Source organism: Ascidiella aspersa, chromosome 8 (genome assembly GCF_963924565.1).
Source record: "Ascidiella aspersa chromosome 8, kaAscAspe10.2, whole genome shotgun sequence".
Lineage (NCBI taxonomy): Eukaryota > Metazoa > Chordata > Ascidiacea > Phlebobranchia > Ascidiidae > Ascidiella > Ascidiella aspersa.
Genome location: NC_139454.1, coordinates 8024852 through 8039608, shown reverse-complemented (window position 1 = coordinate 8039608; position 14757 = coordinate 8024852). Strand labels below are relative to the sequence as shown.

The 14757-nt window shown below is 42.0% G+C and overlaps 1 protein-coding gene across 1 annotated transcript in view; it reads right to left on the bottom strand.

The window, feature by feature from the left end:
• Window positions 1–14757, bottom strand: part of LOC146135631 (FRAS1-related extracellular matrix protein 2-like) — a 128954-nt gene that overhangs the window by 111044 nt on the left and 3153 nt on the right. Inside the window, exons 3-9 of the mRNA XM_083395983.1 lie at window positions 11303–11499; window positions 10679–10769; window positions 9562–9828; window positions 8920–9093; window positions 7808–7952; window positions 3600–3775; window positions 1043–1253 (exon numbers count right to left, since the gene is read on the bottom strand). Coding sequence (XP_083252109.1) covers window positions 1043–1253; window positions 3600–3775; window positions 7808–7952; window positions 8920–9093; window positions 9562–9828; window positions 10679–10769; window positions 11303–11499 — 1261 coding nt within the window. The remainder of the gene's footprint in view (window positions 1–1042; window positions 1254–3599; window positions 3776–7807; window positions 7953–8919; window positions 9094–9561; window positions 9829–10678; window positions 10770–11302; window positions 11500–14757) is intronic.

Here is a 14757-nt window from a genome sequence, read left to right as displayed (position 1 = left end):
TGCAAAGCGCTCTATGCTGCTGTACTTGTGTAATGCCTTTTTTCGCAACGGCGGTTTTACAATCGGTTAGCTTTTCACATGTTGTTTGCGGCGATGGCATTTCGTGTATATAAGATTAGGATCTCGCTCGCCGACCTGCCACTTTGTCTGGCCGAAAAGCGCCAAGAGCAAAAGGCTCACCGGCCAACCACCTTGCTAAACTTAGAAAGACGCCTTAAACGTGTTAACAAATATACGTTGAAACAATAAATATGCAGCAAAATGCTAAAACCTGAAAAGCAGGCCGGGGTGCTTTGAAAGCCTTCACACCTTTATTTTACACAGAGATTTTTCGTTAGAATAATTTTATCATTTACAAAATGCATTAATTTTGCGTTAAAATCTAAATTGTAAACTAGAAATCTCTTAACGCTGGCAAATCACCTCTGCCGAAACGGAACATTGCCTTGTGTTTAACAAGCACACCTAGAAGTTATTTGCGAAAGGCCAGGGCAAATTGTCTCCACATGCTGCTTATGCGGACGTACAATATGTAGGAAGGAATTGATCAGAATTTAAACATAAATCAAATCACCGCATATGTCACTATAAGCATGGCGACTACCAGTTAATCTACCCATACTCTTGCATAGTTCGTAAAGGTAACACTAAATATCAAAGAAAAGGGTGGAATTTAGAACAGTTTAATGAATCATAAACATTTTAGGTTTTTATCCGCCGAACTAAAACCTCACTTAACGGCAACCGAACCAAAACGTGAAACTAATTACTAATTAAATTAATTTATTACTCTAGTATTTACTCAATCACTTAATCCAAATTTTAAATTAATTGAAATCTCACTTTTGCCTAAAATGGCAAATTATAAATGTTTTCAAAACTACATATATCCTAGTCCTTACAAGTAAATGAAGGCAATGACTTCAAACAGAAGAAAATATTCTTTAGTCTTTTCCAACGTAATCAAAGTTACACATTTTATGAGTCCCCTGTTTTGCAAAAATATGATTTCAATATTTTCGAATATAAAAGGTCAACACACCTAGGCCAACGATGGAATCCTCGATTTGAAGGTGTCCATGCTCGGGCAATGACGTCAGAACAAAAGTGATGACGTTGTCGTCGGTGTCCTGGTCAGTGGCGTCCAGTTCGGCCGGGGTCACAATAGCGGTTCCACGCTCGTCGACAGTAAATCCGGTGTTTACAATTCTTGGCGGCTTGTTGTCGACTGGTCGCATGTAAATGGTAAAGGTCTGCGAATCAAATCGGGGGAGTTCCCGTGTTAAACCCGTTGAAGAGGTTGCAGGGCAAAATAAAAGAAAATTAGATGTTCCTAAACAAGTTTGCGTTATATTTTTGACATTAATTCCAGTACGGGCCAAAAAAGAAAAAAAACGATAGGTGTATTGACAATGTACAAAAAGTTGGTTTTCAAAAAAATCTTAAATTTATCAGAAAATTTATATAAATTTATTTAGTTTTAATTTGCGTTCATTTTAAGTTTATTTTCTCCACTCGTCAGCTTAGGAAATATATTCTAATAACGCCTAAATCGCTCATCCGCGTGTATTGCCAGCTAAACAATGTTTAATTCAAAACAAAATTTTAAAGTTCATTTAAACCATTTTTTTATTTACATACTATTAGCAAGATTAATCAAGGATAGGTAAACAATCAAACGCATTAAAATAGTGCAGAATATTGGTTGTAGGGTTTCGTTAGACGTATAATAGGAATAAAAAAGCCTGCATATAAAAATAAGTAGTATTCCACCGATTACCTACTTTCACATGGGCTTTGATGTTCCTGTTGCGTTCTAATCGTTTAATATTATTAATTTCTAACATTTTAGTATTCCTGTAGTACACTGTGTGTGGCCGTGAACAATTCGCAAAAAAATCTGGTCGCAGACGCTGTCGATAGTGGACCAACCTATTTTAGGGGGTCGAAAATATTCCGTAAAAAGTTGAACTTTTACGCCAACAGTTGTGCTAATATGTTTTACGTCGTGTTTTTGTCTCACTGATATTTCCAGGCTATATTATACATTCGACAACTATAAGGCAATTTTATACGGTTCGACAACTTAAGTCAGTGGTGTATTGTTTTTATGCATATTTTGGAGTTGAAGGTCCAAACAAAGCATTGTGAAAAACAAATGCAAATCGTTACTTCAGTTGCGCTGCAGCGAAGACTTTCGTTTTAGAAAAAATATGTGTTTTATGGGAGCATTAAGTTTGATTGACATCTGAGCAAACATATTAAAATAGGAGCACTGGCCTTTCGGTCACAGTATATTCTACAATGATACCAAGTCTAGAAAATCGAATAGTTCAACATTTTTAATAAAAAAATAAGTTTTTTCTGTAAACATTAGCATAAGTTTAAAATTGTGCCATTATTTCAATTTTTAAAGAAAGATATTATTCAATTGTTTCCCACCGGTTGCCTAGGCTTCAATCGGCTATTTGCATTCCCAAAGATTCCGAGAAGCTTAAATTCCTAGAGAATCCGGGCGAGAAAAAAATGCCTTTTAAATATCGCGTTTCGCATCTCAAACCGAAGCTAAAAAAGCGCGAACAAACGAACAACCGCTTCCAATTCCGGTATATATATCGAAAGTGTTTGAGTAGCGCTCTCTCACTGCGTCAATACACGAATGCGTGGAATTTCGGCGCCGGGACACCGAGATGGCAAATTACTCTCTCTAAGCCCAAATCAAACAGAAACGATCCCGAACGAGTGTAGTGGGGATGATGGCACTTGGCAAGGCGCTTTGAAAGTCGAGCGCTTCTCAATCGCGATTTTTGTCGGGACGCGTTTAAGTGACCCGATTCCTGGGCAAATAAGTGCCGACAGCTGTTGTTGGCGATGCCCTGCTGACGCCGTTCGGCTTCCGGGGCACCTTGCCGTTTTGCTGACATTGATACTCGCTGTTAGGGACGGCGACGCGTTAACGACGCGACATGACTTGGCAGTTTAAAGCAGGGCGCCGTTCTATGCAAGCTTGGCCGTTTTTGTTGCGGATTTTTTTTAAATCGCCCGGCTACAGTTGTTTTCTTCTTACAATACTAATATGTCAACATATACACTTTTGCTGCAAACACTTGCTGAAGGACTACAGGCTATACGTTATCGCTAATTGTTTTCTTATAGTGTTTTTGCTCGGGTTTTTTTTTTGCTTGTATTTTTCCACATATTGTACTATAAGCGTTCGGTGCTATTCATCCTGAAGAAGGTTTCAATAGGTTGCCGAAACGTTGGTTAACAAATGAAATTGCAAGAATAGCTGCTTTTGGTTAATATTAGGCTAACAATTGTCAAGTCGCTGTTTTTTGCAAAGTTGATAACGAAGACCATGTGGAACCCTTGTGGAAACCATGTTGGAAGGTTTTTTAATTTTTCAAGGAATCAAATAAAAGACCTGACTTTAAAAAAACCTACACCTGATAATCATATTTTTCCCAAAAACATTTTTTTCGTAAGTCAAACCACAGATTTCCGAATTTACACAGCAATAAAAGCACCAAATCCTACAGCAGCCAGCTTGAAAACAAACTGACGTCATATAATTTAGTCACGCCCGAGTGCGCACGTACCTGATCGGGCAAAACGTTGCCGGCCTGGTCGGTTACGCTGAAGGTGAACTGCAGAGCGCGGGCGATTATTCCAAGCTCGGTGTTTGGCGGCTTGAAGGAGACCTTATGGTGGTTGACGAGCGCTTGCGTGAACTCAGTAACCGTAGTGTTGGGGTTGTCGGTCAGGACCAGATTGCCTGGAGGAAAAAATGCAAGGCGGTTAAGCTGTTGCTGTTGCTGTTGTTGCTGTTGGTTTAAGTATGCGTTCAGGGCGAATTTTGCAGGCTGTGCAAAAGGTCAGTCGGCGCCGTTGCTTTGAGCAATGCCCGCTCTCACACTTTTTCAGTCTTACCCGCCTGGAGAAGCCTTTTTCTCGGCACGATAGCCTTGAAAGCGCTCGTTTGTCTTACCACCGCTTTACTTTTTTTAGTCTGACCGAAATGTAAAGGGTAGGAAGCGGATGAAAAATGGCAACCGACAGCTTTTGAAGTAAACTTCGGCCAGAAAAAAATTGCTGTTAAGTAATTGGATTTCTTAACTAGGATATTTTAAGTAAGCCTAAGCCTGAACCAAATAAGAAAATGCATTTGTGGATCAGCTTACTTTTCGGCATTACAATTCGAAAAACATTTTAGTCAACATTATTGTAATAACGTTGGTTTAGAAATAAAATTACCACAGGAGCTGTTTTTGATTTATATTATTGTAATTGTCGTGTGACGACATTACCTATTCACCGTGTTGAGATTTTAAGTGGACGATAAAAACGGGTATGACAAGACGTGAATACCGAAATACATCTTTCGCCTTTCTAAAGCCAAATCTTTATTGTGCTTTCCTTTTTACCATGAGTCTAGCCCAGTGTTTCTCAAGCTTTTTTCGCGGCGAGCCAATATCTAAAGCAGGGTTCTTAAACTTTTTTTACCGCGGAAATCAAATTTTGGGCCCCGACCCATAGGAAACACTATTTTAGCCAATGTAAAAATAAAACTATTGAAAAACGAATATCCTGTTGTTGCCAGGCATTGTTTCAATTGTAACATTGTTCTTTCGGCAAAATTGTAATATACCAACGTTTCAACCAACTATTCGGGCAATCTTCTTCAGGGCATTAAAATTGCAACTAGAGGCAAAAATATTCAAAAACATTACATACAAATTTTGCAGGATAGGGAACTCGCGCCGAAAATGTTAAAATACGGCGAAAAAGCAGAGACGGCCTACCAAAAGCAACTACACGCGGCGCAGATTGCAGTAGCCATGCTGAAAGAAAATTCCGCGCATTTCGGGGCCAGCCAGCTGTTAGAGGAACGAACAACAATGGGCATAAAGTGGTCGACCAAGTCTTACCGGTGTTTGCATTAGGCCGACAGGGATAGGTGATGCGGTGCCTTTTTACACGCGGTTACATTGCGGTGTATGTTTGCCCCAGGTTAGGCCTAGCGGGTTTAGATAACTACCGGATATGCGATTTAAGGCAAAAAAGTGAGTTTGAATTTGGCACTGGCATTACCACGTTTTCGATTACTCGACTAGTGAAGTAATTGTGTGGATTTCTTGAAATTCTTAAAATGTCAAGTGCTTCAAAACCTCAGGGGTACAAAAAATAACACGAATTCTGAAAAAAAGGTCAATCGATCGTCGATAGCTTTAAACACGCACAGTCGCACACGTATAGTTCTATACTCTTTAATTTACGCTGTCGACAACAACATAAGCCAAATTAAACTTTAGTTACCCGAAATGCAAAAACGGTCACAAAGCATTGGTGCTTAATGTCAGGGGGTGTAGTTAGACTGAGAATGAATATCTAAGCCCATACAGAAGCATATGTGATATATTTGAACGTGCAAATATACCACCTAGACTTATGTACGGGATTTATTGTCCGCGTTACGTTTCGGATTTTCGGTGTACCTTTCTTAAATCGCATATCAGGTTATACACTCCCAACAACACCGACAGGCGACAGTATATTACCTACCCAGCAGTGTCGCACTGCCGGCTCGAGGTCAAGGCAAAGCATAGAGGACAAGTTTGCCTTGCGGTCGGCGCTACACAGAATACACAGAGAAAGCACGAGCGGCGGTGCTGGGTCCGGATCCGGCCGACGACACAGTTTGCCGCATTCCGCACTGTGCCGTGGGGTAACAAAGGTCGGCTAACCACACACAAGCTGTCGTAACCGGCTAACGCACGTGGCCTTCTGCTCATACTGGGGTATTGTCCCACAGCTATATATTGCGGCGTTAAGCCAGGGAACCGAGCGCTTTTTTATTGCCGCCTGTTGTGAACTTATCGTTTGGGCAACGGCAGTAATCGCTCGGCCATTTTATCGAAGGCGATGAATGATATTGATTGTTTTAAGACAGTGTTCCTCGACCTTTTGCTGCGACCAAAATACTAAGCTCAAGGCGCCGAATTCTCTTTGTTGAGCTTTTTGCGAGCTTATATAAAGTGAACAAAGAAGAAACAAGACAGTAATACTAATAAAGTCAATTTTATTAAATATAGGCCCTGTCTATGTATTGCTTCCGCATTTATCGTAAATTTTGTAAAGAAAATATTGCTAAGAATCAATCTCAATTAATCCAACCATACAAAACTACCTCAGTCAGCGACCCAACCAAATCAAACGCCCTGGGTGGAGAAACACTGTTCTAGGCATTCAATTCCAGGCTGGACACCATTGTAAGGCAGGTAACAGGTTTTGAGGTGCGCTTTGGCGACCTCAGGTCTAACTGTCAACGTAAAAGACCGTAAAATTTAGTGTGTTTGGCTTTGTGGTTCTACGACCGCAAAACGCAGCAATGTAAAACAAATAAACACGCGCCTTGAACAGCAAAGACATTGCCATGTCAGTTTAGTTCCATATTCGAAAAAAGGTCTCTAACAAATATAGAAAGGCTTTGATTCGATTGAGATCTAAAAAGTTTTATTCAAAATTTTATCAAAAATAAAAACTTTAGTTTTTGGGGGGTACGTCATTTCGGTAATAAGTTAATTTTCTGCATACTTATAGCGGTGGAATTTCGAGTGAAGCCAACTTTCCTATAGGTAACGAAATATATCGGCAATATGAGCGCAAAATCATAAATAGAGAACCAAAACTTGACGCGGAGTTATAACGTTTAACTTTTCCGTCCCTAAAGTAGTTCGTTGGCCAAACGTGGTATGTTGAATACGTTAACACCTGTATTTTGACCTTATTCTGTCCGACGTATTTCTCTGAAAAGGTCGAAAAAGCCGCGTTGTGTACGCAAGCCGTTGGCTTACGTCAGTGCGCGAAAATAGTTGCGCCGTTTGTTTTGGTAAATCTTAAAATAATGGCGCACATAATGTGTGTGTGTGTGCGTGCGTACGGGGCAACAAAAGAGCAAAAAAGCGAGCACAAACACAACGACGAGTGTTGACTTTCGGTCGACGTAGCCCGCAACTTACTGTACGCGAACCGGCGCACGCAGAAATGTCAAAAAAAAACAGACTATTCGCGTCATTATACGTACGGAGAATGTCACTTTGGCGTCGCATCGGCAGTTACCTGATAGCTTTTGCACGTCCTATCCTTTCAAGCAATCTCAGCCTTTGCTAACAAACAAAGTGGATATATTACAGATGAATGGAAACTCTATATAGGCCGTGACGGAAACTTCCAATAAACAAATTAAAGCTGTTATAATCAAAGTGCCTGACCATCTACACATAACAAGCTATACGTACCATGAAATAAAATCATGCTGACTATTTTAGCTATAATGTAAATGGTCGGTTAAAACACAGGCAACACCCGGAAAAATGTGCCAATGACACTATTACGGCTGTATATGAAGCTAATAAAAATACCAGGGCTGTGACATTGAGAGAAAGGTACAAAGCTACTACGACCGTACTTTTTACATAAACATGTCCTGAATCAGAAATAAGTTCTAATACAAAACTAAATTAATTAAGTAGTAAAAAAATTTAACCTTAGAAATTGTGATATTTTAAGTCCGTGGTTTTGCAATTCAAAGTCGATCATGAATTTAAACAAAGAAACGACAGACCTCAATTTCTACTGTCGGGTGGCCAAATCATATATCACACCAGCTGTAAAAACTAATCTCCCGAAACGGCAACCAATTACGTCTACAGGTCCACTGAAAACCAGAAAAAATACAAAAGTGAACGAGCACTGTCACTGATTTCAAAGGCGAAAAGTCTCGGTAAAAGCCGGATCTCGTATTCACCTGTATTCGCCAAAGGGGTGATTGGGTTGAGCTCCACAATGGGTCCCGAGAGCGTGTAAATTAGATCTTTGTCGTCCGTATCTTCATCTGTGTACCTCAGTAGTCCCCTACGAAGAGGAGTGAGCTCAAATTCTTCCACGAACATCTGCGAGATAAGACATTTACATATGGTTTCGTGTGTAAAGGGCGATTGTTAAATTACTATTAAAAAGTGTGCCGCGAAATAGTTAAGATTTGTTTAGTTTGCCGCGAGCCAAAAAAAGTTTGGGAACCACTGAAGTAGAGGATCCAGTATGTTTGGCGTAACATATGCACCTCTACAACGAGCCTTCGGGTTCAAATCGGATGGTTTCGCGCGTCACTTGCCACGGTCCTCGTGGCAGAATAAACACGCGTGCAAGACTTGGCAGGGCCGAGTTTGCGGTCCCCAGCCCCTTACACACCTTTAATGGCGCCTTAGCGGGACCCATACTGCTATCTACAAAGTGCTGCGGTCGACCGAGGTATCAAACGGTGCGCCCATGCGTGTGGCCCGACCAGCAATAACAACTTTGCAAAGCGCTGATGCACTTCCAGGCTAAACCGGGCTGTACGGGCACAAATATTTGCTCAACGCCTGTCTGTAGCTGCACCGAGCGGGTTGCGAAAGTGTACATGGATATTTTTCTTGTTCTTTTGTTGAGAATTAACTAAAATTATACATTAGGCAAAAACTCATATTTATCATTGCTTTTTAACGATTGCTAAATTACTATCAGATAGTCTGTTTTTTGCTTAACAAATAAAATACCTGGTCTACAGGTCAGTAAAACATTCTTAAAGCCAGAATTCGAATTTACATCTGCTTTGAATCGTGTATGTATTATACAGCTCAGCTACAAACAAAATATCTCGCCTAAGTGTTTGCAATGTGTATTTGTTGACATGACGTTTATAACTTGAACAGCTGTTAAATCCGTACACCGCCTAATTTCCGATGCATCATACAGGTGCAGTAATCGTATGCCCCAAATCTGACAAACCCTTGCGACATTTTCAAAATCTCGACAAAGCACACACAGTCACCCACACACACACACACACCAAAATGCACGCGCATGCGGTATACACACCTGCAGAGTGGTTCCGGGGTACAGATGAGGGGGTATGTCGTCCACTGGAAGGACCTTGACCACGAAGTTGAGCTTGTCCGAGCGGTTTGGGGGGTCACTGTTATCCTGGACGATGAAGGGGTGGACGTCCATCACCACCCCTGTCGAATGGGGACCGGTGTGACGGTAGTAAAGCTGAAAATTGCGTATAAGGTTAAATATTTTTGTTCAGTCGTTGTTTCGAAAAACAGTAAAAGTTCCGCGATCAATGATAACAAATTTGTGTATCTGAACCGATAAACTTGAGCGGAAAAAATTGTGCAAATTTGTCTTGTAAAACTTTTTTTTAGATTGTTACTTTTAGGATATTGCGGAAAATTCTGAATGTGCGCATCCTTGCACACCACACTGCAATTACAACGTTTTATATGCAGAATGTTTGTAAATAGAAAGAAACACACGAACAGTAAGTCGTGAGTTTCGAAGTTTACAGGGGGTTAGTTTAAGAGTTGAAAAGGGATTTTTTTTACCATCATATGAATAATGTTTGTAAACAGAAAGAAATACATGAATGATAATAGTTTCCGTTTTGGGAGAGTTTAAAAGTTTAAAGGGAGTTTAAATAGGGTAAAAGTTGGAGTATGATTCCCCCGCAAATTTCACCTTCATATCCAGTATGTCCTGCTGCAGCCATTCAGTGACCGGTCGTTCCCAGCGTCCGTCGTCGGTCAGCGAGTACAGGTCAGCCTCGGCGCCGAACGGAACCACATCAGTGACCAACAGGAACTGGCCAACCTCGGACAGGGGCTGCTGAAGAACGAACTTCACTCCCATTGAGTCGGAATCGATGTCGGCCGCGTTGAGAACCCAGGAACTAACCAGGACCGTCTCGCCTTTGCTAACCACGAGACCGGTGTTGGTGTCTACATTCTGCAACCGAATATTGCGCCTAAGTTTTGTCGTTTTTTCAGCGGCGAATTACACCACAGTTGCGGTTGGTTGGTCGAGGGTGTTGACTTGACCTGCGAGCTCGTTGAGGTGCAAATTACACGCTCGCCGGCAAAGCAATAAGCTACTAATTACCGCTGTGTATTACGAGATCGGATTTCGGCGGCTTTAAGTTAATTGGGTAAACATCGCAATTCGTAACACGCCAACAGATAAACTTCAAGAAAATGATAGGCAGGTTTGAAGGAAACTTATTTCGCTGGTTTTAACTAATTAAATAGAGGAATCAGATGGTACTGTATAAAGACAAATTGTGTTGAATTCTCGACAAATTTTCGCACAACCTTGCTTCATCAGGTCAAAGATATAAAGGATTTTTCCACCTGATTCCTTCATTTGAAATTAGACAAATACGGCTATTTACACAGAAAACTAATTGAATAAACACTAAAAAACGCGAATATCGAAAAAAATCTAAATTGGTTGTTGGAAAATTTCATCAAAGCACAACTTATAAATGACCAACGTATCAAAATTGGTAAATATAGTAAGCTAGTGTATGTTGCTACTAGTTTTGTGTATGTTGCTACCACTGCTATGCCAGCAATTCAATATCAATTCAAAGAGGCACGTGAAAAGCCGGCGTGAGTAACTTAATTACAGCGCAGTGTACACACAGCAAGTGACGAGTGGGGCCACAATTGGCCGAAACGTCACTCAAGTGCCGACAACACGGGCTGGCCTGTACGTAAGCAGCGCATTGTCCGGGTCACAGTCATTGTACCGAGCCCCAGCGTAACCAGCAGTAACTGAACAGTTAGCCTACACTTACCGGCGGAGTGTTGTCCAAGGGTGCTATTGTAATTGGAAACAGGAATTCCACTTCGTTCTCGCCGTCGGTCATGCGGAAAATAATGTTGTCGCTGTCGAGAGAAGACAGGCCATTGTTACGTCGCCGTCGGTTAATTGTTACAGTTGTCAGCAGGCCTAGCCTGGCATTTTTGCGGTGTTGGGGATTTGTTAGCGGCTCTTGGGCTTTCGTTTAATGGGCAGTTTGGCTTTGACGCACCCGGCGGTTACGGCTAAACACTCTGACAGGTAGAATCGCCCCGAAATACCCCTGGGAAAAGGCGAACACGTGGTAAGTCGAACACATTAAAATGACAAACATTGCTATATTGGACAGCCCTGTAAGCACAGGGATTTTCAGGTGAAATCCAAGCTGACAATTTGCCCAATTGCCCGCACGCACATGCAGTCGCACGAATTTTCCCTGCGCTAAGACCAGTGGAAGAAAAAAAACTACTTTTCGTTATACTCGAAAATATTTTACCTGAAAAAGGCAGACACGATACGATGGTTGCAATTTACTTATCGAATCGATGTGAATAAATTTGCGTTTGATTTCTATTACGCCTTTTTTTTGAATAACAAATATAGAAAAGTTGTAACCAACCTAAAGGTATTAGAACCGTCGTGTTGATACGTCACTACTCCGGCGTCCAAATCAGATGGAGTGAAATATTTTCGGGTTCCACCGAACGAAAGGGTTCCGTGTTGTGTGCCCCTGAGGACGAAGATCTTGACTTGGTCCAAATTGTCCTCGTCCGAAATTTCCAGGTTTAGGTCGCTTGAAAGAACGCGCGATTGACCCTGAAATTATATGTTTGTTTTAAAGGTTCCTGTTCAGTATATTTTGTGATATTTACACACATCCAAGTAGCGATTTTAACCACCACAGACAGGAATTTGTCACTTGTTATGCAAAACAATTTTTAGTAAAATGTCAGTTTTTTTAGGATGAATAACGCATAAACAACTTATAATTAAACAGATGACTTTACAAAGTGGAGTTACATTTAGGTTTTGGAAAAGCCTTTTAAACCGTGCAGTGAAAATGTTTTAACCCTTTTCTAAGGCACGACTGCAATTTAGAGATTTCGAAGTAAAGGCTCCCTGAGAAAGGGGTTACCGGGTGGCCACGTTACCCAAAACACTACACACACGAAGGTCAGATAAAAGTTTTTAAATAACAGAACACTTTTTGGGGTAACCTTCGTGCCGCAGGATCATGGGCACCTAAAGCTGCAAGCTTATTTGGCTTAGGTCCAAATCCGTCATTGGCTACTGTAGACACGCGTGCCTGAACAGGTTCAACAGGTAGACCAGCAGAAAAAACATAAAAGGTATAAATAGGTCTCTTTATTAACTGCATCAACCTAGTGTATATGTCGTTCTACATTTTCGCGGGCCATTGAGCAACATTAAAACAAATTGACCTTATATTTTGCACGACCTAGATATGCAGCATTGTCAGACAAAAAAATGCTGATATTAGGCTAAATAAGTTCCTAAATAACAAAATGACTATCGTTTGAAGAACATGCGTTTATTTACTATAGGTACAGTATGGAACTAATTTTTTTACCGTATTTATGGTCCAATTCGCGAGGTTAAAAAAAACATTATTCTAATTTTGAGAAGAGTGAATTATTTTTTTCCTTTGTTCCCCATTCCTTTGTTTGAGCGCTTTGTATAACATAGAAACATCCACGGGTCAGCGATACTTTTTGCGGACCAGCGGACCTGTTAAGTCACCAATATAATACAGGCCAACAATCAAAGCACAAAAAATAGTTGGAGCGAATTGAAACGATCGGGTTTCGAGGTTTCACGCCAGAGTCTTGGCCAGTTGGGGAGAATTTCGAAAATAATTTGAAGGTCGCTTCCTGGCAAGGGCTCAAAATCGCCCAATCGACCACGGGTTCGCTTGTAATTTGGCGACCCCGTTACAAATTGCAGGCACCTGAACTGGGCAGCAGCGCGCGAGCCGCGTAATGATGCAAATTGCCCAGGTTTCCCTTACAAATCGCGCCTGGCAATTTCGGCGGCCGTGCCTTTAAGGGAAGCCAGCGACGGCGGCGAAAGTGTGGCGAAAGTATAATGCCGCCGGCCTTGGATTGAGCACGCGTGCCGGCTTAGAACGCCGCTTCGAGCAATCGCAAGCGATTTGGAAACAAGGCCTACAGTTCGGTTCGTTATATACGTGCGAAGCGGGGGCCAGAAATAGTAAATTTCGCCAGCTCTGGCAGCTCAATATTTGCCGACGGATTTTCTGCATACCAGTTCACGAGTTTTCCGGTTATTTATAGGTTTTTTTCGACTGCAGTTGTCAGCTTGGCTGAAAACTAAATCCAACGCTTTAAAAATAGTAAACTATTAGGTCGAATTGTTTTAACGTTACGAAAACTCAACGCAAGTCTAACCTACAATCCGAGTTCGTTTGGACACAATATGGCATTCATACGGCGCGGTTGCGGTCCCGTTGGTTGAAGCCAAGGCCGTGAAGTTTCAACCCCCGAGGCAGCCGGCTGCGGAGGGATTGATATAAACAGGAGCGCGGGCCGATTTAACTGCGACGTAATCACGCTAGCTGAAGCCCTACGCCAGCTATACATTAGGTCTGTCAACGCACTCAGGTACAATGTAGCCGACTGCTGCGTTAAACAAACAAAATCCACCAAATGTGCTCTATGCGGCGAAGTACAATTTAGTAAACCATGGCATGTTCAAACAGACCAAGCGTTTATAACAAACTAATATTACACCACCCAAACACTATTATTTGCATATTTTTACTGTGGCACCAATAACACTCGTAAGTACTACTGTATTATGAAACGTGTTTAAATTCTAATAGAAAGCAGTCAATATTTGGTTCAGCCCCTTTAATTGTGCAGATTATGAGCGGAATCAATTTTAGCGTCCCTATGGGCAAACAGTTATTAACCACAAAGAGCACTATTGGCCGGCGAACAATTTAAAGAAAACGCGACGAGAAGCCTTCGACAATTATGAAACAAAACCCAACTCTGTCTCCTTTAAGATCCCAAAACTTAAAAAAACGATCGGGTTTAAAAGGCCTCCGTGGGCAGCCGCCGTTACGCGCGCGAGTTTACCGGGTTCTGCTCGGCCACTCAAAATGATTACAGGGCGCGGGGGCTGTGGGGTTCCGGCGAATAAACTGCCGGCCAGACGGGGGCCGTCGACCCCCCGTTTCTGGCTCCGCGGCAACCTGGATGTTATCCGGCTCGTAACCTATACTTTACGCTTTTTTTCGCGACATAAAACCACCTGGGCGCTCAGGAATATAAAGTCGGATATATACTGTGTATAGGCATTGTTGCCTGTTGGTATTGTTATGATTGCTATAAAGCTACGACGGCGGATTCCAGGTTACGGAAGAAAAGCATGCCTTTTGTAGTAGGTTTGTGTATTTGCTTTGTGCCGGCGGACACGCAAGTCAAAACAAAGTATTAGCTCGAACTCAATGCGTTAAAGATGTGCTTTTTGCAAAAGTTCTCCCGTATTTGCAAACATATATAGCCCATAGCAAAACGCCGACAAGCCACCGTGGCGTATAGGTTTTACCAGATGATTTGTCGTCATCTGCGGTTTGAATTCTCATCTGCGATTTACAATTAACCAATACCGAGAATTGTGTGACCGATTCGCGTGTTTAGCAATTAAGTTTAATTGCGTTTTTCTATCTTGTAAAGATAAACCGCGCGGCATCACCGAAGGGCAGCATACGGGCGGCGGTTTTTGGAGGGCGTCGATTCGCTTCTCAGTATAGAGAGCTACACACGGGCTCAGCGAGATCCTTATCTAATCACATACGGCATCCGTGCGGTTGCGGCCGCCAGAGTCTGACAAAGCTGTTGTCTGTGTGCATCATTAGTGCTGGCAGGGCTCGTGTAGCCCGCAAGGTATACTCTGGCCTGCGCGACAACGCGACAGTCTCGCTCAGCCGTTCTAGCAGCGGGTTACATCCTGTCTTTTGGCCTTGACGAAGACGCATTGGTCCGCCGCAAATTTTTGGGCGCCGACGGCGAAATTGCTTGTAAACAA